Here is a 24,569-nt window from a genome sequence, read left to right as displayed (position 1 = left end):
GCGCACCTTACGCACACCTGTTCGGAAGAGTCAGGTGACTTCTGGTTCAACGTGTCTGACCTGGAGCTGTCACGTTTGGGTCCCGTTGAGCACATGGAGGCTGTTTTCTTCTTATGATCTTTGAGGCCCATCTGACTCTTGGCTCAGAGACCCAACCCCCTTCTCATCTGGTCCAGATGTCCCGTCTGCTCGCCGCAGCACCTGCGGCCCTGGGGAGCTGTCTGTGCCGACGTTGAACAGCACCGCCATGCGGAGGTCCGTCACCGTTGGGGGAGGGGGGCAGCGGAAGATGCTGTCAAGCTTGAGCAAGATTTTCCCAACATAGAATGTGTTTGTTCACGTGCACGCCCCCTGAAGAAAACCAAGAAAGGCTGGACGTGGGTTTCTTTGAAATGATGAGGGAAGGCCCTCTCAGAGACGGACATGGCCAGTCTGTGCACTGATGTGGTGTTTTGACTTCCCAGGGTACCCAGAAAATATGCCTTCCCTACAGTCCCACCAAGACTCTCTCCGTGAAGTCCATTTTAAGGTGAGTACGAATGAGCAGAAAGCCCGTCCCGGAGCCTCTGTCAGTGTTTTTTGCCGTGATCATTCTGTTAGCTTTCCACCCTCTCAAGCCTCGGCCGCGTGCCAGGTGGTTTGCTAAGCACTCGACAGGCATTAGCTCATGTCACCTTCACAGCCACCCTATGAAGCAAGTATCGTCATTGTCCCCATCTCATAGACGAGGAAATGGAGGCTCAGGGAGCCAGCCAGGGTCACACCTCAAGGGCGCAGTGAGCTGGGGCCCCACCCAGGTCTGGCTGATGTTGAGTGTTGCCCTTCCCCATCTCAGGAAGGCCTTAGTCGTCTGCTTCCTTTTTCTTTGAACACATGCAGGTGCTTTGGTTTCATAAAAAAATCGGGAAATATTGTTTCCTTTCATTTTCTGCTTTGAAATAGAAATTATATCAGCAAATGCTTCTCAGGGAAGAATGTGCTTATTCTTCACCCAACAGAGAGTCAAGGGAGCCGAGCTCGTAGCTGTCCCAGGCCCGGCTGCCTCTCACGCGCCCACCCTTCCCCTTCCAGCCGGGTCCCTCCCGTGTGGGGTGGCAGCCTCCCCTGTGAATGCCACCTCTCAGAGCGGGCCTGTCGCTTTGTCACCAGCTACTATACCCCAGCACAGGAGCAGCAGCTTCTGTTTGTCAGGCTCTGCGCTAAGTGCTTTGCAGGCATTCTCTCAGCGAATCTTTGAACCAGCTCCGCAGAGCTGGCCCGTTGTTATCCCCACTCCACCCAGGAGGAGGTGGAGGCATTGGGCAGAGGCCCCGGTCTCTGCGAACCAGGGAGCTGGGGTTGAAACCCGGACTCGGGGCTCCAGGGCGTGGCTGTGGACCTGCCGTCCTATCACGGGAAGTGCAAGCTTATCCCAGGGGCCAACTCACTCTCCCTTCAGCGGTGGACCAGGTGGTGGGAGGGGATGGTGTTTGCCATGTTCCCAGCTGCAACTCCCAGATGCCGGAGGGTCCCTTAGTGACGCACTTGACCCTGGCATCTAGGATTGCATCTGGCTGGTGAAAGGGCACTGAGTTAAGAAGCAAAAAGTTTCCTATCTCGTTGTGAAGCCTGATTTGGTCTCCAGACTACAGCCCGCCTCCTCTCTGCCCTGGGCCTCTGGGGTTCCCTTCTCAGCCTGAAGCCCAGGCTCGGAAAGCGCTGTGCAGAGAGGTTAGCCTGCTTGCTGAGCACGGAAGAATCTTGCTGTTTCTAAATGGCAGCTTGCTTTCAAAGGGACACTTTGAATTATAGTGGCTTAAGATTGTTGCGAATCTTTTTCTTTCCCTAAAAAGAAGTCCCCCCAGCTCCTTTCTTCTTTATGTTCAAAGACAAGGGATTTCATGCAGCTACGATCTCAGTTAGTTATCTGAGTAGGGCCCTCGCCTCTCAGCCCACCTCTCACAGCCAGGGCCACCTTCGCCAAGAACGTAGCTTTAAAATGTGAAAAATTAAAACTGCTACAGTTTCTGCCAGTTGAAGAAGAGAGTTTTTCTTCATTTGTCACAATCATCAACTTGGAAACTTAAGGGGAAATTAAAATATAGATACTATGGCGTTGGATAAGCTAAGCCCGAGTTCAAATCTTGACCCTACTACCTAACAGCTTTGTTATCCTGGGCTGAGCCTCAATCTCCTGATCTTTAGAATGGAGATAAAATAGTACTCGCCTCACACAGACTAAATGAGGGTGCCTGGAATGAGTAAGTCCTCTCTCAGATGCGCTGTTATTTTTATCGTTCACTTACAAACATAGGTGCCCCAGAGACCATCCAGTTCCATTTCCCTGGGCTTCCTCTCAGGGACTTAGGCTAAAGGAAAGTCCCATTGCTTGTCCTAAGTAGAACAAAGAACGACCTTGTTAAGGACGGACAGACAGTCTTTTGCCCTAAGTGGCAGAGGAGTGACCAGCAGAAGAAAGGTACATATCATCAGGTCACCTTAATTACACTTCATTTTGTCATTAACTGCTCCATACATGTCGATGAATCACTGTTGTAGGAAATAAGAGTAAGACTCGAGGAGGCCAGTGGAGGCTGCCGGGGGCAGGCACGCACGGAAAGCACAGTGCGGTGTTTGGGGGCCGCCCTGTGCTCATGGAGCCCCACGTGGACTCCTCCTTCATCGGTCGTTTCTTCCGTGGGCCAGGCCCCTCCATGATTTCCCAGGAGACAGCGATGGCTTCTGTCAAGACCCGAGCCTGGTCCCGGAGTTTCCACCGCCCCGCGCCTCACTCTGTCCGTTCTATTGCAGTGCCATGGATCTGGACAAATTCGAGAAGGGCCCCAGGGAAATTTTTCATCCTGAGATACAGAAGGTAACAGAACTTTATGCTTCGTAACCACGTCCATTGGGTCAGTGTTAGATAAGAACTGACGTTATCATCCATGACCCTTAGCGACGGGTACAGACCAGCGTCACCTGCGTGCGGGGCTTCGAAAACAGCATCATGCTGGAACTCACACCCGAGGTTCTGGGGTGCTTGGTCCGAGGTACAGGCCAGGAGTCTGTATTTTTCAAATGTTCCATGAGTGAGGCTGAGGGTCCTCCCTCCATGAGCCAAAAGGTGTGTGTTCAGAGGGATCTTATCAGCCTAATTATGTGGAATGTGAGGGCTTTTTTGTAATTAGTAAAATACACATGTGCCTACTGAGCTCGTAACTCAGGTAGAAGGCTGTGCTGGGTGTCACAGAGGACAGAGAGTGGCCAGGAAGCTGTCCTGTTCTTGGGACGTGACTGTTAGAACAACGTGTGTTGGGAGAAAAACACCTGAGTCATTAATGTGGGTGATGGCCCCTCAAAAAGGTGTCGACCACACTTTTGTCTTGCAGTTGCAACCAGTTCAGCTCTGGAACTCCGCCCGTGAAACATAGAAACACGGCCGTTCCTAGTAGCATGCCAGCTGTGTGACAGGGACGTCAGGACGGGTGACGGGGGGAGGGGCTGGAGAGGCAGGCTGGGGTTCCATCTGTGAGGCCGGGGGAGTCTCGGCAGAGGAGTGCGCACGCGCAGCTGCCATCCCGGGGATAACTCAGGCAGCGGACGGTGAGCCGTCTTTGCTGGGAAACCTTCAAAGTAGTTAGATTGTGAAACACAGCTATTGGCTCTCAACTTAGCTCACCCCAAACTTATAGCATTGTGAATTCCCATAGCTTTTGTCTTGATTTAGTGGCTAAAATATTATTTGTACCCTGACTCAACCCCAAAAGGAACTGAAGCAAAAGCAGGTGTGTGAGGTTCAACTTTAAGCAGCTGCCAGCTCTGCCAGCGGATAAGCACTTTTCATAGCGCACTTAAAAACGAATCGGAACTAGACATACGCCAGCTCCGTGTGCCTTCTTTCCTTCGTGTGTGTGGGTTATCATGCCTGGCCCTTTTCTCCTTGGGGACGGGTGTGACCCCAGAGCCTGCTCCGATGCCCCTCTGTGCAGCTCGCTGCGGAGGTCGCTCATCTCCGTGCGGTCCCCTCCCTGCTGTCTCTCCACAAAGTAACAGGACAAGTAAACAAGACTTTCATGCTGGCCTTACCTGCGTGTTTTGACTTTCTTTTCCTTAACAAGTAACTATTCCTGAGCTTTCCCCATCCTCTGTGTGTGTGTGTTGTGTGTGTGTGTGTGTGCATACGTGAGTGTGTACACGTGAGTGTGCAATGCAGCAGCAGTGGTTTCACGCCTGTTGTCAGGTCTCTGTGGACTTCTCTTAGGAAGCCTCGGGCCACAGGCTTTGGGTTTAGGTGGAAGAGTCCTTACAAATCCCTGGCTCCAAAGAGTAAACAGAAAATAAGCCGTCTGCATTGAAAAGAAGGCATCTTTCCGCCAAGCAGGGAGGTGGCAGGTGCTGTTTTAAGATGTTATTCATCTATTTCTGGCTGCTGTAGTCCGTGAGCGTCTTTCCGGCCAGAATCCTCTCAGCGGCAGCGTGTGATGAGCCGGCTCTGAATGGCCAGAGAAGCCCTGTGTCTGTGTCTGGTCCCGCTGCTGAGCACCCTCTTTGTCTCCAGGTCATCGTAGTCTAATAGGACGTTCTGAAACGACCAGGCATTTTACAAAACGCTGTAGAGCTATACTTGAATTTTAAAAGCACTTCTGAGAGGGTGGGGGGAGCGGTGCAAGTGCCGGTAGATTACAGCGTGGCTTTCGTGGGAAGTCAGAATAAAATGATCCCTGTCAAACATGGCCGTGACTTTTCACACTTTGTTTGACAGGACCTGCTGGTTCTGGAAGAACAAGAGGTAAGTAACGTGATGCGCTCTCTGTCCCCCTGCGCCCTGCCTTCGTTTTTATGAACAAGCTCCCGCCCTTCCTCTCAGCCAGACCGCTCCACCCCCGCCCCACGCAGACCCACCCTGTGAGGTCTGTTTACGGACGTGGTTTGTCAACGTGGTTTATCAAGGTGCGATTCAGAATTTCTATGCAGCTGGCTGCCTAGATATAAAAACAATCAAGCTACTTAAATCTGCTTGGAAATAGTCCTATTTTAACCTTGCAATCACTGTGGGTAATAGGTTTCAATTTTCATTAAAAATAGGGTGTTTGTACTTCCTACACACTCGGTTTATAGAAGGCCACATTTATCTGTGCATTTCCAGTCCCCGTTGCCCCACTTAAAAAATGTACTGGGTTTTCTAAGTACATAGAAAACAGGGAGATAGCAAACAGGGAAGTATCTGCAGTACTGTGCGTGGGCGTTTAGAGTGCATTAATTATAGTTTGTGCATACCAGCCGTACCCCTCAGTAAAGGAAGGTATCACTCGCCCGGTTCTCAGGCCAACCTCGGACAACCCAACAGCCCTCTCCCCACGCCCTGTGTCTAATCCGTCAGTACGGATTACTGACACTGCTTCAGAACACACCCCTAAGGCAAGCTTTTCTCAGCGCTCCCCTACGGCCACGCCACGCGAGTTCGCGCCCCTGGACACCACCGCCGTCCTCTCCGGCCCGGACTCTGCAGTGTTCCCCTGTTCCCGCTCTCACCTCTGTTCTAGTCTTCATACTGTGTCCCAGTGGTCCTTTTAAAATATGTCAAATCTAACCATCCCTGTGCTCAAACTCCAGTGGTTTCCCGTCCCACTCAAAGGCAAGCCCAGCAGCCTCATCGTGGCCTGTCCCAGCCCGTGTGGCCGGGCCGCACCCTTAGTGGGTTAGGCTCCCTGGTCAGAGAGGCCTCCCTGATCACCCTAACACTTTCTTCCGGGAGGTCAGGGGAGGCCTCTCTGGAAATGGACGTTTGAGCTGAGCCCCGCATGATGGGAAAGCACCACCAGACAAGGAGCTCCAGGTGCAGGCCCTCCCTCGTCCCTGCCCTACATGGAAAATCACTAGATAGGAACTACTATGGCCCTGGCCAGTGTGGCTCCGTGGATTGGGCATTGCACTGTAGACCAAAAGGCTGCCAGTTCGATTCCCAGTCAGGGCACATGGCTGGGCTGCCGATTCAGTTCCTGGTCGGGGCATGTAGAAGAGGCAACCAATCAATGTTTCTCTCCCTCTTTTTCTGCCTCCCTTCCCCTCTCTCTAAAATCCATAAGCATGTCCTCAAGTGAGGATTAAAGAAAAACTATGCCTCTGTCCCTCAGGTGTGCTGGGAACAGAAAAATGTCTGAGACCCTTGCTGCTCAGAGCCGTGGGGCTGCGGGGCCCAGTGGTCCCGCAACCTGGCGTCCTGCCTTCACCTCCTGCCCCTGACCCCTGGCCAGTGCTTTAAACACCTCTGTTCTCGTCTGCCCCTTAGATGACCATCGAGAATTCCCCCAGCCAGGGGTGGGTCTAACAGCCTTGTCAATGTTGGTCTACTTCCAAACTTACATTTTACTTTCTTATGAAATAGTTCAAGAAAGTTTTTAAAAGTACTAAGAATAATATAATGAAGACCTGTAAACACATGACTTGGCTTAAGAAAAAGCTATTAAGAATACACAGAGCTCTCCGATCCCATTCCACCATCTTCTGTAGAAGTTCTTCCCTTACATTGGGCATTCATCCTTCCTGCAGGAGCCAATTTTAATCCAGTGGAGAAAGTGGGGCGTCGTGAATACTTGTACCAGCTACTTCTTGACCGCCTCCCCGCCCCGCATCTGTTCGGTCACTTCTTGAGGTTAAGTGTCTTTAGGAATTGGAGGAAGCGAGCTTTTCAAATAAATCACCTGCAGTTCCCATTTCTATTTCTAAAAGAGTCCACAGGTTTCAGCCCAAGATTGCTGTGTGGAGTTTTGGGGTCTGGGCCGCTGCTGGTGGGGGGATGATCAGATATGGTGTCAGTCCCGTGGGTCCTGTGTGCTGTTCATCTTGAGCTCTGTTGGCCTCAGAATGGACCTGGCACCCTGCAGATGCCATTGGCAATGACACGCCAAACGAATTAGCTCACATGAAAGCATAGTGTTTCTTCTGTAAGCTGTAAAAACGTGCAAAAATAGAAGAATGATTGTCCTTCATATGGGTCAGAATTGCCATTTCCCTAGATAATGACCAGCACGTCTCTTAACTGTGTGTGCTTTGATGACTGAATTAAAGTCACCCCCTTTTCTTGTCCTATTGTAAGGGCTCTGTGAATTTCAAGTTCGGAGTTCTTTATGCCAAAGACGGGCAGCTCACCGATGATGAGATGTTCAGCAATGGTGAGTGTCTCCCCCCCGCTTTCTGCTGATGGACACCCTCTTCTGCCTCGTCGCAGTTTCCATGGTCCAAGCTGAACTTGCCAGTTCAGTTGTAGTCTTTAATACAAAGGAACAGCCAGTAGTTTTATGAGGTTGTGGGGTAGATTTTGTAGGGCAGGTGTTGTCCAGTGTCATTCATTTCCTAAATGTCCATCACGAAACATGTACCAGGCCCTCACCCCGGAAAGGCGGTCTCACTGGAAAATTACACGGGATTCGAAGAAGCCGGTTCTACACGGTCTCAGGAGCAGAGAAGGGATTTTTCTCCCTGATTTTCAGGATTGGGATAATTACAAAATGGTGTCTTTGTCCTGTTATTTGCATTTTTCATGTTCAATACCTGTGTATTACTTGGGAAACAGTAACAACGTTTTCATCTTGAAATACAAAACACCTGTGACCCCCGCCCAGCAGTGGGGGAGGTTGGGTGGTCTGACCGTGTGGTTTCCTGTCGGTGGGTTCCCGGGGATCATGGGCCCTTCTGTGGGGGATCGTAGAAGGAAGCGCGACTTCCCCATTCTCTTCCCACCGACACATCTGCAGAGCCTCCCAGGCAACTTCAGTTAGAAAATGAGGACTTGTTGATACCATGCCGTCTTCACACTTTTACCTCTTCCTGCAGAAATTGGAAGTGATGCTTTTCAAAAGTTTTTAAACCTCCTGGGTGACACCGTCACTCTAAAGGGCTGGACAGGCTACCGCGGCGGTCTGGACACCAAAAGTAAGCTTGCCTCTGGATGTGTTCTGTTGTGATATGTGTAACTTTTGTCTTCAGACTCATCTGTGTTTGCACTTATGCCCACACTGGGAGGAGGAGGACAAGAGGGGGTGAGAGCTTCACACCTAGGCTGGCATGGGGGTCACTGCTCATGTTTGGTGGCTCCACTGAGCTCTGCTCGACTAAGTAGCCCTCACACCCCGAGGTGTAGCAGAGTCACTGTCTGCCCATCAGTTCTTACCCTTGACCTTGCTCCAGGACCGTGCGAGGCTGGTGGGGGGTGGGGGGTGGGGGGAACAGAGCAGTGGGTGAACCAACAGGGTCCCTGCTTTCTAGGAGCTTGTAGTCCAGCAGACAGCACAGACACTGAGCAGATAAGTATCAGATGGTTTAGTCCTACAACTTGGAGGAACTAAGAAGGAGGAGTCCAGAGTGCCACCGGGGCATTCGACCAACCATTAGACAGAGGAGGCCTCCCTCCAGGGAGTGACGAGTGGGGATGACTTGAAAGTCTAGAGGGGAAAAAAGAACTCTATGCGGCGAAGGTTTATGAAGTTCCTGAGGCAGAAAAGAGCAGGATGTGTTCTAGAAACTAGGAGGATATCTTTACAGCTGGAGAGAGAGAGAGGAGCGGCTGGGAAAAAGGGGAGGATGATCTCACGGGGATTTGAGGTCACATTAACAATTCTGGATTGTATTCTAAATGGATCTGCATCGTGAAAGGATTTTAAATTGGGTGTGGTGGGTCAGAATGAGCCTTTGAGCAGAACACTCCAGCTGCTGTCTGAAGAGTGGGGGGTTGGGCAGGGCAGCAGGAAGAGCTCATGTTGTGGGCAGGGGTGGGGTGGACAATTCAAGAGCAGGTTTAAAGGTCGAGAACCGATGTGATCTACCCATGGCTGATCGAACATGGGGACAAAGAGGAGAAATCAGAGGACACCGGGCTTTCTGCCCTGGGCAGTGGGGTGGGTCGGGGCTCCAGCAGCGATACTGGGAATATCTGAGGGGAAGCCTTGTGGGGTGTGGGGGGGTAAGGGGGGGGTGAAGGTAAATAAGATCCACGTTTAGATTTGGAATCACCTAGGCTATCTTCCAGTTGGATAGCTTTTCTAGTTTTATCCGCTCTTGTCAGTCAGTCCTTGAAGTAATCCAGGCAGGTGACGCAGAGCTCATTTGGCCTGGATTTGACAGGCCTCAAATCCAGGTCCCCTTACCCCCGGGAGCCTCAGCTCCCCACAGCCCACACTGGTGTCATTTCAGAATAGGAAAGGTCAGGCAGGGTGCGAGGCCTGCGCTGCACTGTGAGCAATTCAGCCGACAGCTGCGGGGGTGAAGTCTTCGGCCCCAGGGGTCAGGTCTGCCTTTGCCCCACAAGCCTTGCGGGCCGCGGGGAGTCCGGGAACGCCTGCCACTCATCTCCCCGGTGCCAGCCCTCAGCCCCTTCCGGTCATGGCCGCCGTCCAGCCAGCCCTTGCTGTGGCCAGGCACTCTACTAGCTAAGCACTTCACAGGCAGGATCTGGTCGACATCCCCAGGAGCTGTGTACTATTTTTATCTCCATTTTCAAAGGAGGAAATGGGGGTTCAGAGAAAAAGCAAGGTGACTTGTGGAAAGGAATGCAGCTCACGAGAACCTGAGTCCAGGTCTGGCCGATTCCAGGGCCCGTGCTTCCCCTCGCTGGGCAGCTCTGCCAGCACCACAGCCCTGTTGTTCGTGGGCGTGGTCACTGTGCGCCCGTCAGCCTGTGTTAATGTTGCCCTGGGCACCGGCAGTAAGTGGAAGGCAAGGACACGCAGCACGCTGGCCTTTTTAGTCCAGACTTCTCAAGGCGTCCACCCTCCGAGGAGCGGGGCGGGCCTCCAACAGCGCACGAGCTGTGACTGAGCACAGGCCCTCCACGTGGGCAGGGCCCAGGCCGTCGCTTCCCCGCAGGGCGACGGCGATCTCTGGCGCTGTACCGATTGTGCACGGTGTCCCCGTCATCTGCACAGAGACCCCCTCCTTCTGGTCCCAGAAGGCTCTGCGCCCACTCAGCGCGTGCTTGTGTTTCGCAGACGATACCACAGGGATCCATTCGGTTTATACTGTATACCAAGGGCACGAGATCATGTTTCACGTCTCCACCATGTTGCCGTATTCCAAAGAGAACAAACAGCAGGTACGTGCCAACACAGGCAGCCTGGGGACGCGGGCCTCCAACCCATGGCCCGAGCGTAGGTGTTGCCTCTCTGGGCCTCTCCTCCTGACGCCTGTGGTGTCCTGCCCACTGACTCCCTCTGGTCTCCCAGCCACAGCCCTGGTAGCAGATGAAAGCATAGGTTCTGTGATCAGCCGGCTCTGGACCAAACCCCAGCTCTGCTGGGGACTGGCTCTGGGTCTTGGGCGCATTTCATGCATTGCGGTGCCCAGGGCTCAGTTCTTGACCCTCTTCTCCTCCTGTGCCCGTTCACTCCTTGGCTCTAAACAGCTCTTCTAGCCCAGTCTCATGGCTGTAAATAGCTCTGCTATGCAGCGACACCCAAAATTACACCTCCAGCCAGACCCTTCTTCGGAACCCAGGCCCGGTGAGCCAGATCCGCGTTCTAATAAAGCCTTCTCAGGACACAGCCATGCCCACTCACTCACCTGTGGCCCTGGCGTCTCCTGAACCACAGCAGCAGAGCTGCAGCAGCTGGTTGCAAGAGATGATGCGTTCTACAAAACTGAAAATGTTTCCTATCTGGCCCTTTATGGAAAAACTTGCTGACCCCGCACCTAGGAGGTCATTTTGGAAAGGTCAGCTGGGGTCAGATAGATAGGGCACCAGGTCTATGCTGCAGACTAAGGCATTTCTAAAAATACACTCTGGGGAATTCTGATGTAAGGCCTCTTGTTTGGGGGCCTGGAGTGCGAGGCTGAGGAGGTGGCGAATGAAGATGAGCACGGTCAGAAAAGTGCACTGGGAGGGAGGAGGGAAGGGCGACTGGCTAGGGGGCTTGTGCAGAAGACAGGCGGGGGAGGGGTGGCGGCAGAGCCAGAGACGGCTGGTAAGATGCGGGAGGCAAGAGGTCAAAGACGCCTGGCGTCTGGGCTCTGGTCTTCGTGCTCGCTCGTCTGTGTTAGTTTTGGGACTCTGTGCTGTGTTCCAGCGACCTTCTCAGTGACCTGCCTTATCTGTGCTCACCTCCAGGTGGAAAGGAAGCGCCACATCGGGAATGACATCGTCACCATTGTGTTCCAGGAAGGGGAGGAGCCCTCTCCTGCCTTCAAGCCTTCCATGATCCGCTCCCATTTCACTCGTATCCTGCGCCTTGGTGCCGCGCCTCGAGCTGCGGGCAGCCCCTCCCGCCAGTGCTGTAACGGACTCGTGTGTTGTCATTGTTTGGCCAGATCTCAAACGCACCTTTTGGGGCTTTCTCATCGGCACTGTTGCCTCTTCTCTCTCCATCCAGTGGGGTCGTAGATGGATTGATTCCCAGACGATGCGGACTCCTGCGATCTGTTCCTTTTCCCCAGGTAGTCTGTGAAGTCAGGGAGGCTTCCTGCCATCCGTCAGTGAGGAGGAATTCGTTAGAAGAATTCTAGTTGAATCCTCTGAGAAACTTGCAAGGGAAGAAAGATAAAACACCAAAATAGTGTTTCTTCATTGATTCTAAGCCCCAGTAACAGCCGCAGCATCGTCAGCTCTCACACTCTGAGAACTGACAGAGTTGGTCATGTTTTCACTGCTTCCGCTCTGCATCCTCTCATTTCTGTTGAGCTCACACGGCAGCAACGTCCTGCTGAAGTTCCATGTGACGTCCAAGTTCAGCCAGCGAGGCAGGCGAGGGGCATGAGCTGGCCCACCCGCCCCACACCCAGTGTGGCCCTGTCACTCTGGGCCACGGACCCCTCAGGGGTCACCCACAGGGAGGGAGACCCAAGGTGGTGCCTCTGCAGGTTGTACCTAGTTAGTAAAAGGTACCTGATGGGTATTTTCAGGAGACTCCAATAAGAGGGCTGGGAGACAGGACCCTTAAGACTCATTGCATCCCAAAGTAGGTTGCTCTGCAGACGTGGGCTTATTCGTTGTCACCTAACAATGTAGCGTGGGAGTTTTTTAAATTTGAAATTGCCAAACTCCTTCCTCGCCCTCGAGGGCAAGGAAGGAGATGGAGGGCACCCACACTCACGGCGAACCGTTTCCGCTCCCAGCCCTGCTTCGCTGGGACAGTCGCTCTGTTGGCTGGGACGTGGGACCACGTTTCCCCGCCTGCAGAGGTCCCGTGGGCAGAGAGCCTCTCCGCGGCCACTGCAGGACAGGAGGGAGGCAGCCCTTTAAGTGACCGGGGGTGCTCATTCCTTTTAGAGTGTCCCTCAGTGGCCCACTGTAGCTCTGGGGCTCGGCGCACGTGTGTCTGGAGAGGACTCTCCAGAACCTTCAGGGAGTCAGTCTGTGCAGACTCCTTCCACTGCGTCTAGTTGTGGAGACACTTTGAGGAGCTTACTATGGCTTTTCAGCCTAGTAAGCAAAGCTGGGCTGGGCGGTGGCGGGGAGGAGGAGCCGGAGGAAAAAGGGAAGCTGGTGGGAGGGTTGGTACTGTTTTAGCTCCGCGGGTCCGGCACAAGCCAGGTGGAGGCTCCCCGGGGGCTGCCGCCAGCCACTTGGGTTTGTTTGGGTTTGTTTAGTCTACCAAAGCCAGAGAGAGGGGAGGTGTGTGCACAGAGGGAACGTCTGAACTGCTTCCCTCTTCAGAATGTGTAAGATGAAGTCCATGACTAATTTCCTGTTGGGATTCTCTACATTTCCAAGCGACAGAATTGCTCTTTTCGCTTCGTTGGCTTCTTTGTTGCTTAGTAGCTTTATTTATATTGCTTTGCCGACAGATTTGGAGAGTTAGCTCTTCCCCCAAAGGATGAACATGCAGAGGGTGAACCTCAGTCCTCCTGGGCTGTCTCTTTCAAAGAAGTCACCCTGAGGGTGACAGGTGCCTGGCCACAAAGGGCAGGTCCAGGATGAGACTGCAAGGGGGGTGCAGGGGAGGCGGGTGTTCAGAGTGCAAGCCGTCGGCTGTGAGCACCCGGTTATTGATTGATCTCCTTAACCATCACCGCAGATATTTTTGCCTTAGTGAGGTACGATCCACAAAATGACAATTACCGGTAGGTACTGCCATGGTCATCGATTGCCGGTTCTAATTCTCATGTTTACTTGTTAATTTAGCCATCATTTTATGAGACTCTGGACAGAGGTATTTCTCGATTGATGTGACGTGTCCTAACCTTGGAGAACTTTCTTCAAGGCCGTCATCTCTTCCGGGAAACCTCGTTCCGTGTAACGGTACCACGTGTGGCCGACCCAGGGTCGGGGCTGGTTTGGGATTGTATCGCCCTCCGCAGTGGGCACTGGTCTGACATCTTTTGTCTGGAGCAGAGTATCTCCTTTCCTAGATCACATCCTGTCTGTCTGTCTGTCTGTCTGTTCTCAGAAACCAGCCTGTGAAGGGTGTCATGAGGTTGTGCAGAGTGTGAACTTTGAGCCAAATAGAGCCCAACAGAATCCCAACTCCCCGACTGTCACTTACTAACTTTGAGGCTTTGGGAACAGTGTTGCCCTCCCGTCCCAGGCAATGACAGAACGAAGGTGATGACACTAGCTTAGCACATTGGCGAGAATCCACCAAGGATGCTGCCTGGGACGCGTGGGTGCCCAGTGGTGGCCTTTGCTATTACTCCTGGGGTACCTGGCCCTGCCCAGGGCAGTGGGTTGGGCCACAAAGACGCAGGAAGACCTGGCCTTGCCCTGAAGCACCCGGGGGAGCTGCGCGGTGCCCAGGGCTCCGGCACCCACAGGACGGCACGTCCTGCGGAGCGAATATTCCCCACACGTCACAGGGGCAACCAGACAGATTTTGAGGCCGGCATGTCGGTGATGTCCGAAGCAGACAAATAACCCTGAAATGCTCTCTACGTCGTAGGCTGAAAATATTTTCGGAAGAAAGCGTGCCGCTCTTTGGCCCACCCTTGCCATCCCCACCGGTGTTTACAGACCGCCAGGAATTCAGGGACTTTTTGCTAGTGAAACGTAAGTTTGGTTTTGAAATGTTTTTGCTCCTTGTTCTACACCAGAATATCCTTCTTCCAATTCCCCCGGATTGCTGCGTAAGAAAGCATCACTGTTCAGGCATCGGTTCCGCTCTGTGTTGTTAATTCTTCACCCAAAGCGTGTTCAGTGGTCTGGCGCTGTTGCACGGGTTTTCCCAAGTCCTCGTCTGTACCTACGCCCTCCTTGCCTTTGGGAAAGGGGCTTGAAACCTGGGGCTCGGGAGGCCGGCCGTTGTCGCTCAGCAGCACTCAGGACCCAGGTTATCGGTGGGCAGGGTGACCCCCTCCGAAGCGTGGGGTGGCGGGGCATGAGGGGTGCAGTCAGAGATTCGCAGCGGGAGGAGACAGGCTGCCTGTCGTGGAAAGGGCGTGCTCAGGTTCCCGGAGGAGGGAGCCAGGCGGGCCGGAGGGGCTGGGACTGGGAGCGCGGGCAGAAGCCCAGGCTCCGACGTCTCCGAGCTGCAGCGTGGCTTTGGGTGAGGGTTGCAGAGGGGGGTCAGGTGGGGAACTCCGAGAGGACAGGGAGAGGCACAAAACATCTCGATGAAACACTTGCACTCTCCCCCTATTCAGCCAAAACTGAGTCATTTAAAATGGATATTTCTGGGGCACTAAGGAGAAAATACCCTCAAACAAAAACATCCCCGTCACAGAGTGAAAGGAAAGAGTAGACAGGCGGAGTTTAAATTCCTGAGGTGCCCGCCGGCAAGCCGCCCCAGTTCGTCTCCGGTGCAGGTCTTCCCAGGAGACGCCTGTCCCCAGGGAGCCACCGCCCGTCTGTGAGCACTGCCCTTCCTCCGGGACGTCTGTAGGCGAACAGGGGTCCTGGGTGAGGGCAGACTGATTCCGCCCACTGTGCTCACTCCTCACGTTTGATATCGTTTAACAAGCAACAACGTCCCTGACAAGGAAATGCTGTTCCCGGCACCTGTACAAGGCTTACACCCGTTTTACAAGGTAGAGAAGTGAAGCCCCGAGGAGCTAAATAGTTTGCTTAAGAATGTGCAGGTAGATCGGCCTGACCTCAGGTTCCTGGCCTCTGTCACACGCTTGCCCCTCTGTGCTCCCATGTGTAACCGCACAGTCCACTGCAGGGACTCCTGGTGTCCAGTCCGCTAGCCCGCTAGCTTTCTATTCCCCAGAAGAAACTTCCAGTAGGCTAAGAAGCTGAGCACTCCGCTGAGGCAATTATTATTTTTTTCTAAAACATAGCAAATATATATATTTCATGCTGTCGAATGGCATGCTGGTGGTTTGGCCCCAGTGTTGGGCAGGTAGGTGGGTGGGTGGACGGACAGATGGAGGAATGGGTGATACTATGGGTGGGGTGGTAGATGGGGCAGGTTGGGTGCATATTAGGTCTTCGGGCAGTTGGGTGTGCCCTCTGCTCGGGAAGCTTGCAGCCCAGCGGGAAAGTAAGGTGGCCATGGCTGCGGAGCACGGGTTTGTATAACGGAGGCCGGGGAGTTCGCGAGCCTCCTTCCGTGACGGAGCTACCAGTGGTGATGCTGGCGTTAGGACAGCGGGTGCTGTTTCCTACCGGGCATTTCCTTGGAAAGGACGCTCTTCAGTAGCACGTGGATATCTATAACTGCCTTTATAACCTGGTCTATTTTAGTAATTAACGGTGAAAAAGCCACTCTGGAAACCCCAACGTTCGCCCAGAAGCGCCGGCGTACACTGGACATGCTGATCCGATCTCTATACCAGGATCTGATGCCAGATGTACATAAGGTAACCCGGCCTGCGGGCCTCCCTCCTCCCGTGAGGTCTGAGTGGAGAGCACAGGTCCCTGCGAGCACTCCTGGGTGGGATGGCACAGGCGTCGCCTTGGTCCTGCTGTCACGGCTAGGCTGGGGCCACCCAGCTGACGTCTCGCATGGTTCCCATGACGAGGAGGGATGCTGACTCTCCATACACGGGAACGTGAGTTTCAGAAGCCAGGGCCCGTGGAAATCGAGGTGCAGGCTGGGGCTGGCGTGTCGAACGGGGATCCCTGGACGTCGGAGCGTGCTTCGGGTGGGGGGCTGTGCTTGGTGGCGTTACTCAGCATGACCGTGCCACAGACCTGGTGGACAGGCAGACGGGGGGGTGGGTTGTGGAGAGAGGCTGGCACTTTTTTACGGGTTTTAGGGTTCGCTTGACTTTGAAGCCCCTGCTGTCCACACAGCACTGCCTCTGTGACCCCAGCATCTGGCGCAGACCTTGCACGGGGGGCGGGGGTGCCCCCTGAATGCCTAGTGAGCGGATGGACACAGAAGGCAGAAGCAGGAGCATTTGGACAAGTAGTCCTGTGCCTTCCAAGAAGCCAGAGAAGGAGGTTTGACAAGCGTTTGTGGAACTCATAATGTGTTTTTCTTTTTTAGAACATGCTTAACAGACGATCTTTTAGTGACGTCCTGCCAGAGTCGCCCAAGTCGGCGCGGAAGAAAGAGGAGGCCCGCCAGGCCGAGTTTGTTAGAATAGGGCAGGTGGGTTGTGTTCTGGAACCTCTCTGCAGGGCGTGTGGTTGTGAGTCCCACCCGAACCTGCAAGATTGTGTTTGCACGCTCGTGCAGAGGCGTGTGCCTTCCCCCAGGCTGACTGAGGGAACCAAGAGCGAGATTTCTGATGAGCCTGCAGGCGCGGGTCTGTGCAGGTGTGAGTGAGAGGGATGCGGCTGATGGAGAGCCAGAGGTGGCAGGGCCCAGGGAGCATGTCCTGTCGCCTGCCTGCCTGGGGAACTTTCTGAAGAGCGGCCAGCCGATTTGGGGACAGGAGGGAGCAGAGTGGCCGTGTCCTCACAGAAGACCAGAATTTCCACCCCACCACCTGGACGCAGTCGCCACAGGCAGGTGGCTGCCAGGCGCCGCCCCCCTTTGCCTTGCTCCCACACGACATTGTGTTTCTCGGCTCCGAGAGGCGCCACCACTTTCTGCCTTGACCCCACGTCACAACAGGGCGAAGGGGAGCTGCCAGCTGCAGAGAAGGATCTGACCCAAAAGCAGAGGGTGAAGCAGGGTGACTGAGGGGAGCTTAGAGGCAAGGTCACTGTTTCCCAAAACAGGTGCCCTGTGTCAGGGCCCCTGGCGCCAGCCCTTGATAAAGATTCCCGACTGCATGTTGGGACGTTCAGATTCGTCAGGTGTCAGGAGGGGTCTGACACCTGTCTTCTATACTCAGGACGTGGCAGCCACTGTATTGATATGCTGATTGGTGGGAATGACAGGATGCACCCGGGGTGCCTGGGTTGGGACGTTGTCGTTGGGCCCTCACCCTGTCAGGCCGAGGGGGCCCTCTCTTCCATGATAGGGCGGTGCAGGAGCCCAGAACTTTAGTCTGAAACTACTCCTGTTTAAGTTTTTCTAAATGTCCAATCATATTTCTTGATCGTGCTGTCTCTCGCTGCCTGATAACACACTTTAAAAAAGGTCTCTCTTCTCTAAGGCACTAAAACTGAAATCCATCGTGAGAGTGGATGCTCCACCCAGCTTGGTGGCCTCAGGGATCTGCAAAAAGGAGGTGAGTGGACAAGACTTTCGAGTTCAACCAGGAATGTCATTTTTCCTCAGTGAAGTTATTTAGATCTTAGAAAGAGGTTTGTGGGGCAGGAGGAAGAGGAGCTTGTCTGTTGTCCGGGGGTCCTCAGAGGAAGCCCTGGTAGCAGGGAGTGTGAGCCTCCCTGTGCCCACCGTACACACCTGCCTTTTCACGCTCATGGGGAGCAGAGCTGAAGACCCGGTCGGACAGTGCTTCCCAGGCCCTGAGTGCAGGCAGCTCACCTGGACATGTTGGCCAGATCCATGCTCCAACCCAGCGGTCCTGGGCCGGGTCAGGGTCTGCATTTCTAACAAGCATCATGTGGCCACGGGCACACTCTGAACAGTGAGGTTCTGGGGCTGGGCTTCCAAGCTTTTGTGTGCATGCGAATCACCCCTGGAGTTTCTGACGCAGGAGGTCTGGCAGGGGCTGAGAATTTGCAGCTATAACACACTCCCAAATGATGCTGATGCTGGTGCTGTTGGTCTGAGGACCACGGCTGAGAAACCACTGCCTGCTGGACAGCTTGCTCAGCCAACCAAAAACTTCGTTTCCGCACGGGGAAGGAACGACGTGGTGACCAGGAAGAGGAGAGGGAGGAAAAACCAAGCTGCAGTATGAACTTACTGTTGGCATGAGTTTGTATTGTAAAGCAACATATGTGCTTAATTATGTCTGAGTCCTGAATCCGTAGGTTAGTTAAATGGGGCAGATTTATGGACAGCACAGCACCGCACAAGTGTCCGCTATAAAAGCAAAAGGATTACGAGTATGTTGACTTCAGCGATAAAGGCGCAGGTGGTCTGTATCCACATTGCAGACCCTGCACAGGGTGTTTGGGAAAACGATGAGCTCAAAATACAATGGACACAAAAACCACAACCCAACTTACACAAGACCAAGAGCAAAGCCTCTTTGCCAAAGTTGCAGAAATTCCCACCAGCTGCTTGTCTGTGTGAATATTGGAATTTGCAGGGTTGCCAAGCGCTTTATAAATAACAAATTTCAGTGATTTTTAGTAGGCTTCTTTGTAAGCAGTTCCGAGGCATACAAACAACTGTAAGTACATGGACTAGTAACTTGTCCAGCAGTGACCAACAAAGAGTGAACGTCCATCTTTTGGGTCAGTTTGAAACGTGGCAGTGGGCCCCAGGCCATCGCCGGAGAAGCGCAGCTCCAGTCGGCCTCGTGGACTCTCGTACAGTGGGCTCCAGGCGGCCTCGTGGACTCTCGTACAGTGGGCTCCAGCCGGCCTCGTGGACTCTCGTACAGTGGGCTCCAGCCGGCCTCGTGGACTCTCGTACAGTGGGCTCCAGGCGGCCTCGTGGACTCTCGTACAGTGGGCTCCAGGCGGCCTCGTGGACTCTCGTACAGTGGGCTCCAGGCGGCCTCGTGGACTCTCGTACAGTGGGCTCCAGCCGGCCTCGTGGACTCTCGTACAGTGGGCTCCAGGCGGCCCGAGGCCCACGTGCTGCTCCCAAGAGGGTTCAGTTTCCAACGGAGGGGCTTTGTCAGCCTCCAAGGCACCCAGCACTTCGTGAGCTGCGTTGATGTTCTTAGCAAGCGAGGTTCCAGTCCTGCGCTTAGGGAGGCCCGGAGGCCACGCTCCTGCCCTGCGGAATCCATACGAGCCCCCCAGCTGGCAGAAGGGAGTTCAGTGAAATGGCAAACACAACTTGCTTTTTCCTGATCTCCTGGTATGTTAAGTCACAGTCCCAGAACTTCCAGAAATCTTCTTCCAGAAATGCCATTTCAGTTAATGACGTTTTTCGGGTTATGCCTTCGCATTCTTTGTGTGACATTTTCGGAACAGTCGGGCCTCATTTTAGCAATTAGCATATTCACTTTGAGGCAGGTGGGTTTCTTCGAGGGAAGAGCATGCTTTTCTGAGAGTGACGATACAGAGAATCTGCCCTCACCCCCATGACACCCTTGAAGGTGACCTCAGAGCTGTCACTTCCGCTCTGGGTCCGTGAGCGTGTGTTCACCGGGCGTGCACAAGCAACCAGTGCGCTCAGGCGCTCCAGCCGCCCTGGTGGGACATCTGAGTGATGGAGAAAGTGAAGAGCTACAGCTTTGGCTTGTCCCTGAGAATCCCCAGAAACCTCTCTGTCCGGTGAGGCCAAGCTCCGCAGTCTGGAGACATGTTCACGGTTCTGCTAGAAATGTCCACGATTCCAGGGGGTCTAAGAGCCCACTTAACGAGGCTGGGCGACCCCAGGCACCCACATGCAGCTCTGAGGCCATGGGCGAGACTTGCCGTGTCTGAAAGGAAATGAAACTAAGGACGAGTCACGGGGTGTGAATCTGTCACGGGGGTGGAGGCGGGGAACGTCAGCAGGTTTTATCGCCAGCATTGCCGTGTTTCTACAAGTGTGTTATTTTTTTCTTTAAGATCATGTTGCTTCGACCGGGCCAGTAAGCATGTTCCTGTTAAGACAGTATCAACTTCTTGCATTGTGTATGTTTTAATAATTTTGCTGAATCAGCAACACAGGAATCTAACACTTTTAATAGAGTTTTGTATAACTCCCTCCCACGATGAACTAGAGTGAATTCTCCAAAAGATAGGCATCAATGGGTCCAACTCCCAGGTGTTAAAAACATCTGCTTAAAAAAAAAAGAAGTTGCCAATGCCTCTATTGCCCCTAAAGAACATTTCGGATACAGGGACGGGCGATGGTGTCAGAGACATGTGGTGTCGCTCTTTTCCTGTTGCATGTGTGTTTGAAAGGAGACTTCTTGAGTCAGGGACCCGAGCCCAGAGCCCACGCAGCCACTGGGCGGGGCGCCTGTGTTGCTGTTTCAGGCGGGGCGCAGCGTGACGGGGCCGTGCCGTCTTGTCTCTGGTGCACTGACCTTCCGATGCTTGTGTCACCTCGCAGCCCTGGGAGCCCCAGTGTTTCTACAGCCACTTCCCCCATGAAGCCGTGTGTGCAGACCCCTGGGGCCAGGCCTTGCTGGTCTCCACGGATGCTGGCGTCTTGCTAGTGGATGGTTAGTGAGTAGCCGCTCCTTCCAGTGTCTTTATTTGTGTGACTTGTAGTACTTCCAAGGTGGGGGACCGCCAGTCCACTCTCTCTTGATAAATGTGTCCTCAGCCACAGAGGTTAGCCACAGTTCATTTCCTGATGAGCTCAACCCCTTGTTTTCAGGACAAGCAGAGGGAATATTTTCTGAACGAGCTGGCCGGAGGGTGAGTTGTGCATTATAGGTTTGCCCCTTCCCCGGATCCCTGAGCGCTCTGTGGGTGTCAAATGACCCACGGAAAAGAATCTCCCTGCAGTTGGTACTTGTCACGATTCCAGCCTTCACCCTAAATGGACAAGTACGTGTTGTTATTTGGAGCCGCTCTCCCGGGGACATGCTCTCTGAGAGCCTGCTTCCTTTTTTTAAGGTTTCTAATTGAAAAAAGTATTTGATGTCCAAAACAGCAAGAAGCTTAGATAATCCATTTTTGATGGATAAGGAAACAAAAAGATTTTGACAGGAAGACAGATTTCAACTCAATGCACAATCAAACTTCCTGACATCCGAGTGGACCGGGCTGCCTCAGGGGTGGTCAGCTCCTTGTCAGCGCAGATCAGCCCCACCCCCGATCGGACCTGTCCTCCGAGAGGATGCTGTAGAGGGAGTTGGGCTTCAGGTTGCGGTTTAACTTAGACTCCAGGACCCTGAGGCCCTTCCTGCAAGAGGCCCCATGGATGGTTCCAGGCTCCAAAGGAATGTTAAAGGGGCTAAACACTGGTCAGGAGCATCTCCCGGGGGCTGCAGAGAGAGCCACAGGCAGGGAGACAGCATCCCCCAGGGCACACCCTCCACTGCGTGGAAGCCACTGCCCATGGTTTTGGGTACCACAGTGACGTGTCATGAGAACCCTGAAAGCCATTGCTGTGGGAGTGACATAATGGCCTGCAAGTGCAGCATCTTCCCACCCTTGGCCGTCACCTTTCCTCCCCGCTCAGACCCCGACGCGGCATCTGTGCTAGGTGCCTCCATAAAGACAAGACAGGTGGGCGAGGCTTCGTGATAGACTTATTTCTGACCGTATCTGTTACTTCTGATAGATGTTTTCATTGCATGCCCATAACATAATTTTTTAATTTTATATATGTAATTGTGCATATAACTAATTTACTGAAAGGCAGGTAATTTTAAATTCATAATTTAAGAATTTAAATTAAATATTTAAGTTTAGAAAGTGCAAGACAGAACAGCTTTGTGATCTGAAAGGAACATAACCTCTCTGAGCTTCAAGCTTCTCTAAAGTGTAGGTCATTCTTTTAAGTGCCTGGAAAGCAGCTTATGATCATGAAAAGCGATGAATAAACAAAATGGGGGCGGCCACCGTAACTACGAGGAGGGAGTGGTGGAGATTAAATTGTTACAGAGGTCAAGTGCTTAGGCATCTGCACAGAGCCCTCACTCATTAAACGGCCGGCCGTTATCTTTTCTGTATCCTTGTGAACTTGCTACATGGTAACAGCCCATAGATTTTACCAAAAGTACAACCAAAAAAAAAAAAAAAGAATCTTTTAAAAACACACACAGCCCTTAGAGGTTCAGTCTGGTCCCTTAGTTTCATAGATGAGGAAACTGAGGCCTACAGAGCAATCGAGGTGCTTGCCCAAGGTCACGCTGCATGCAGGTCAGCGCACTAGACTTAGAACCCAGAGGTGACTCCTAGCCCCGTTACATTCTATTAAAATTAAACTCTTCCAATGTTACTGTCTGGACCTTACCACAGAGTTCCAAAAATATAGTCCTGGTTATGATTAAAAGAATGTTAATTTCTATCTATTTGCCGCTGTGGGAAGGAGTGTACGCTTCATGGTGACTATGGTAAGGCTTGCCCAGAAACAGCAGGAAAAAAAAAGTTCTGAGTTGCTTCTGTCTTTTGAAATGCAAATTCCAAACCAAGAGCACCAAGTCCCTTTTTGAAATTTTCCTCTTTAAGGATGCACAATTTAGTGGAGGTGGCAGACGTAAGGACCTTTGTGATTTGCCAGGAGGTCCTTCCCCTTCAAACCTGAGAGCCGCCTGACACTGGGGCGCCCCCGCACCAGCCGGACACGGCGCGGGCCTCTGCCTTCCTTTCCCTGTAAAGCTTCCCTGTTGGCCTTTGCTAACAAGACGGTAGGCCTTCCTGGGATTCCTGGTTGTGCTGTTAGGCCATCATTCTCTCATTATTTCCTTGTTTACCTTTTTCTTGCCTCTACTTAACCATATTATGAATTGCTTCCACTACTGAGTCTCTCCTTCCGCTGCAGGCTGCTTGCTCCACCCCAATAGCCTCCGCCTAGTTTCATCAGACTCCACCCCTTGAGAGTCTGCTCCTCGCAAGGCCCTGATTAGGGAATCAAGAGCCTTTGTATCCTCAGTGGAGCAAAACCTACTTTGCAGGGAGACTCGGTACTGATCTTAAATGTGCCATCACCATTTTTTTTTTGGTTTTGCAGTAACAGAAAAGCCAGCTCTAAAATATTATTTCTTCACAAAGGGAGTATAAAGAAAATTACGAAGCCAAATCTGCATGTTACTTGCTCAGCCCCCTTGCCTCCTCTCCGCTCCTGTGCGGCGTGTGTGCCAACCTGCTCAGCCCCCGGGGAAGGTGTGATGGGGCACAAAGGCCGGCACACTCTGCACAGCACAGTATCGCCTGTTTTATTAAAATAATGTTTTATTTTTCAGTTCCAGTTGGCATGCAGTATTATATTAGTTTCAGGTGTACAACCCAGTGATTAGACCTTATATAACTTACTAAGTGACCACCCTGATAAATCTAGTACCTCTCTGACACCATACATACTACACTATTATTGACTGTAATAGTGCCCTGCTGTAAGTGTGAAATGAAGTGCTTCTGTCCTAAGTTTACACTGCTGTTGCTTCCAAGGACACACACCCCCTCCACAGGGACACGGCAGCTTTTAGGCGACAGCACTGGCCAGGGGCACGGACTTTGTCCTGGCACACATTGGCATTCCGCATGATCAGGACATGACCTTGGACAAGTCATTAGCGTCTCTGAGCCTCAGGTTCCTCATCTGTTCAATGGGCATATCAGAGGTGCCTGCCTGACAGGGTCCCATGTAACATGCAGTGAAATGACGTGCGAAACACTTCGAGTCAGGGCCTGGCAGGTTAGGAGGCCCTCCGTATCTCGTAGCTGCCATTCACAAAATGAAATAAGCAGTTATTTCATCAGATGGGATGCCGGGTACTGAAGTGATCATGCCACGTTTGAAAAAATTCAGTCTGCCCACAGGAGCCCAGAGAGCCCAAGACTCAGTTTCTCTTGGGGTAGGAGAGTTAGGAAGGGGGTTTGGTGGGCTCTCACAGAACTTACATCTGCCCCATCATTCCGGGAACCAGAGGCAAGCCCTGTGTCAGGCAAGCTTAGGAGGCTTGCACTCTGACCAATCAGGGCTCTGACCAGCCCGCAGGAGGCAGGACCCCTCCCCCGAGAGGTGGTTATCAACCCGTTCTGGCACCACCCAGTAAGGATGGACTCCCAGTCAGATTTCTGGAAGAGGCACCATGCTGGGGGTGCCTCGCACCTAAATTATAACCAGACAAACCCCCAGCAGAGCACTCAAAGATCTAAGTGTCTGGATAAACAATAGGCCGGCCGCCTCTGCCTGCAATGTCTCCACCATCCCTGGGCATCCTCGCCTGGCCCCGACTCCATGGCAGCCTCTGACAGACCCTTTGCTTAGGAAACAGCCTTGTAGTTCTGTTATCCCTCTACGACCCCCGCCCCCAGCACAGTAACCGCTGGCAACGCGAAATCCCAGTAAGTGAGCCCGAAGCAAACCCTGCGTGCGATCGCGTGATCGTTACAGTGCCTCCGGTCGCCCGTCACTGGCACCTTCCGGAGCGTTTCCACCGAAATGAGTTCTTTCCCCGTCACTTGGGCAATGTCACTGACCTTCCTCTCCTAAAAAGGAGATTTTGTGTTCTCGTGTGGGGGAATTTTGAAGATGTGTAGGTAAACAATTCTTGACACAGACATGGGGCATGTTGGAAGAGGCGATCTTGGTATTTATTTTTAAATGCCAAAGGAAATTTTATTTTTG

At 52.9% G+C, this 24,569-nt stretch overlaps 1 protein-coding gene across 6 annotated transcripts in view; it reads left to right on the top strand.

Annotated features, from left to right (window-relative positions):
- GARNL3 (GTPase activating Rap/RanGAP domain like 3) overlaps positions 1–24,569 on the top strand; it is a 116,191-nt gene that overhangs the window by 74,243 nt on the left and 17,379 nt on the right. For all 6 annotated transcript variants that reach the window (XM_037158457.2, XM_037158309.2, XM_053667776.1 and 3 more), the window contains 13 exons: positions 465–529; positions 2,791–2,854; positions 4,742–4,768; positions 7,076–7,151; positions 7,813–7,911; positions 9,963–10,066; positions 11,078–11,186; positions 12,984–13,029; positions 13,845–13,951; positions 15,590–15,705; positions 16,338–16,442; positions 17,398–17,472; positions 20,376–20,487. In XM_037158457.2, coding sequence (XP_037014352.2) covers positions 465–529; positions 2,791–2,854; positions 4,742–4,768; positions 7,076–7,151; positions 7,813–7,911; positions 9,963–10,066; positions 11,078–11,186; positions 12,984–13,029; positions 13,845–13,951; positions 15,590–15,705; positions 16,338–16,442; positions 17,398–17,472; positions 20,376–20,487 — 1,105 coding nt within the window. The remainder of the gene's footprint in view (positions 1–464; positions 530–2,790; positions 2,855–4,741; positions 4,769–7,075; positions 7,152–7,812; positions 7,912–9,962; positions 10,067–11,077; positions 11,187–12,983; positions 13,030–13,844; positions 13,952–15,589; positions 15,706–16,337; positions 16,443–17,397; positions 17,473–20,375; positions 20,488–24,569) is intronic.

Source organism: Artibeus jamaicensis, unplaced genomic scaffold, assembly GCF_021234435.1.
Source record: "Artibeus jamaicensis isolate MK-2021 breed Jamaican fruit bat unplaced genomic scaffold, CSHL_Jam_final contig_471, whole genome shotgun sequence".
Classification (NCBI taxonomy): domain Eukaryota; kingdom Metazoa; phylum Chordata; class Mammalia; order Chiroptera; family Phyllostomidae; genus Artibeus; species Artibeus jamaicensis.
Note: the sequence above shows the minus strand (reverse complement) of the source record. Positions and strands in the feature narration are given on the sequence as shown.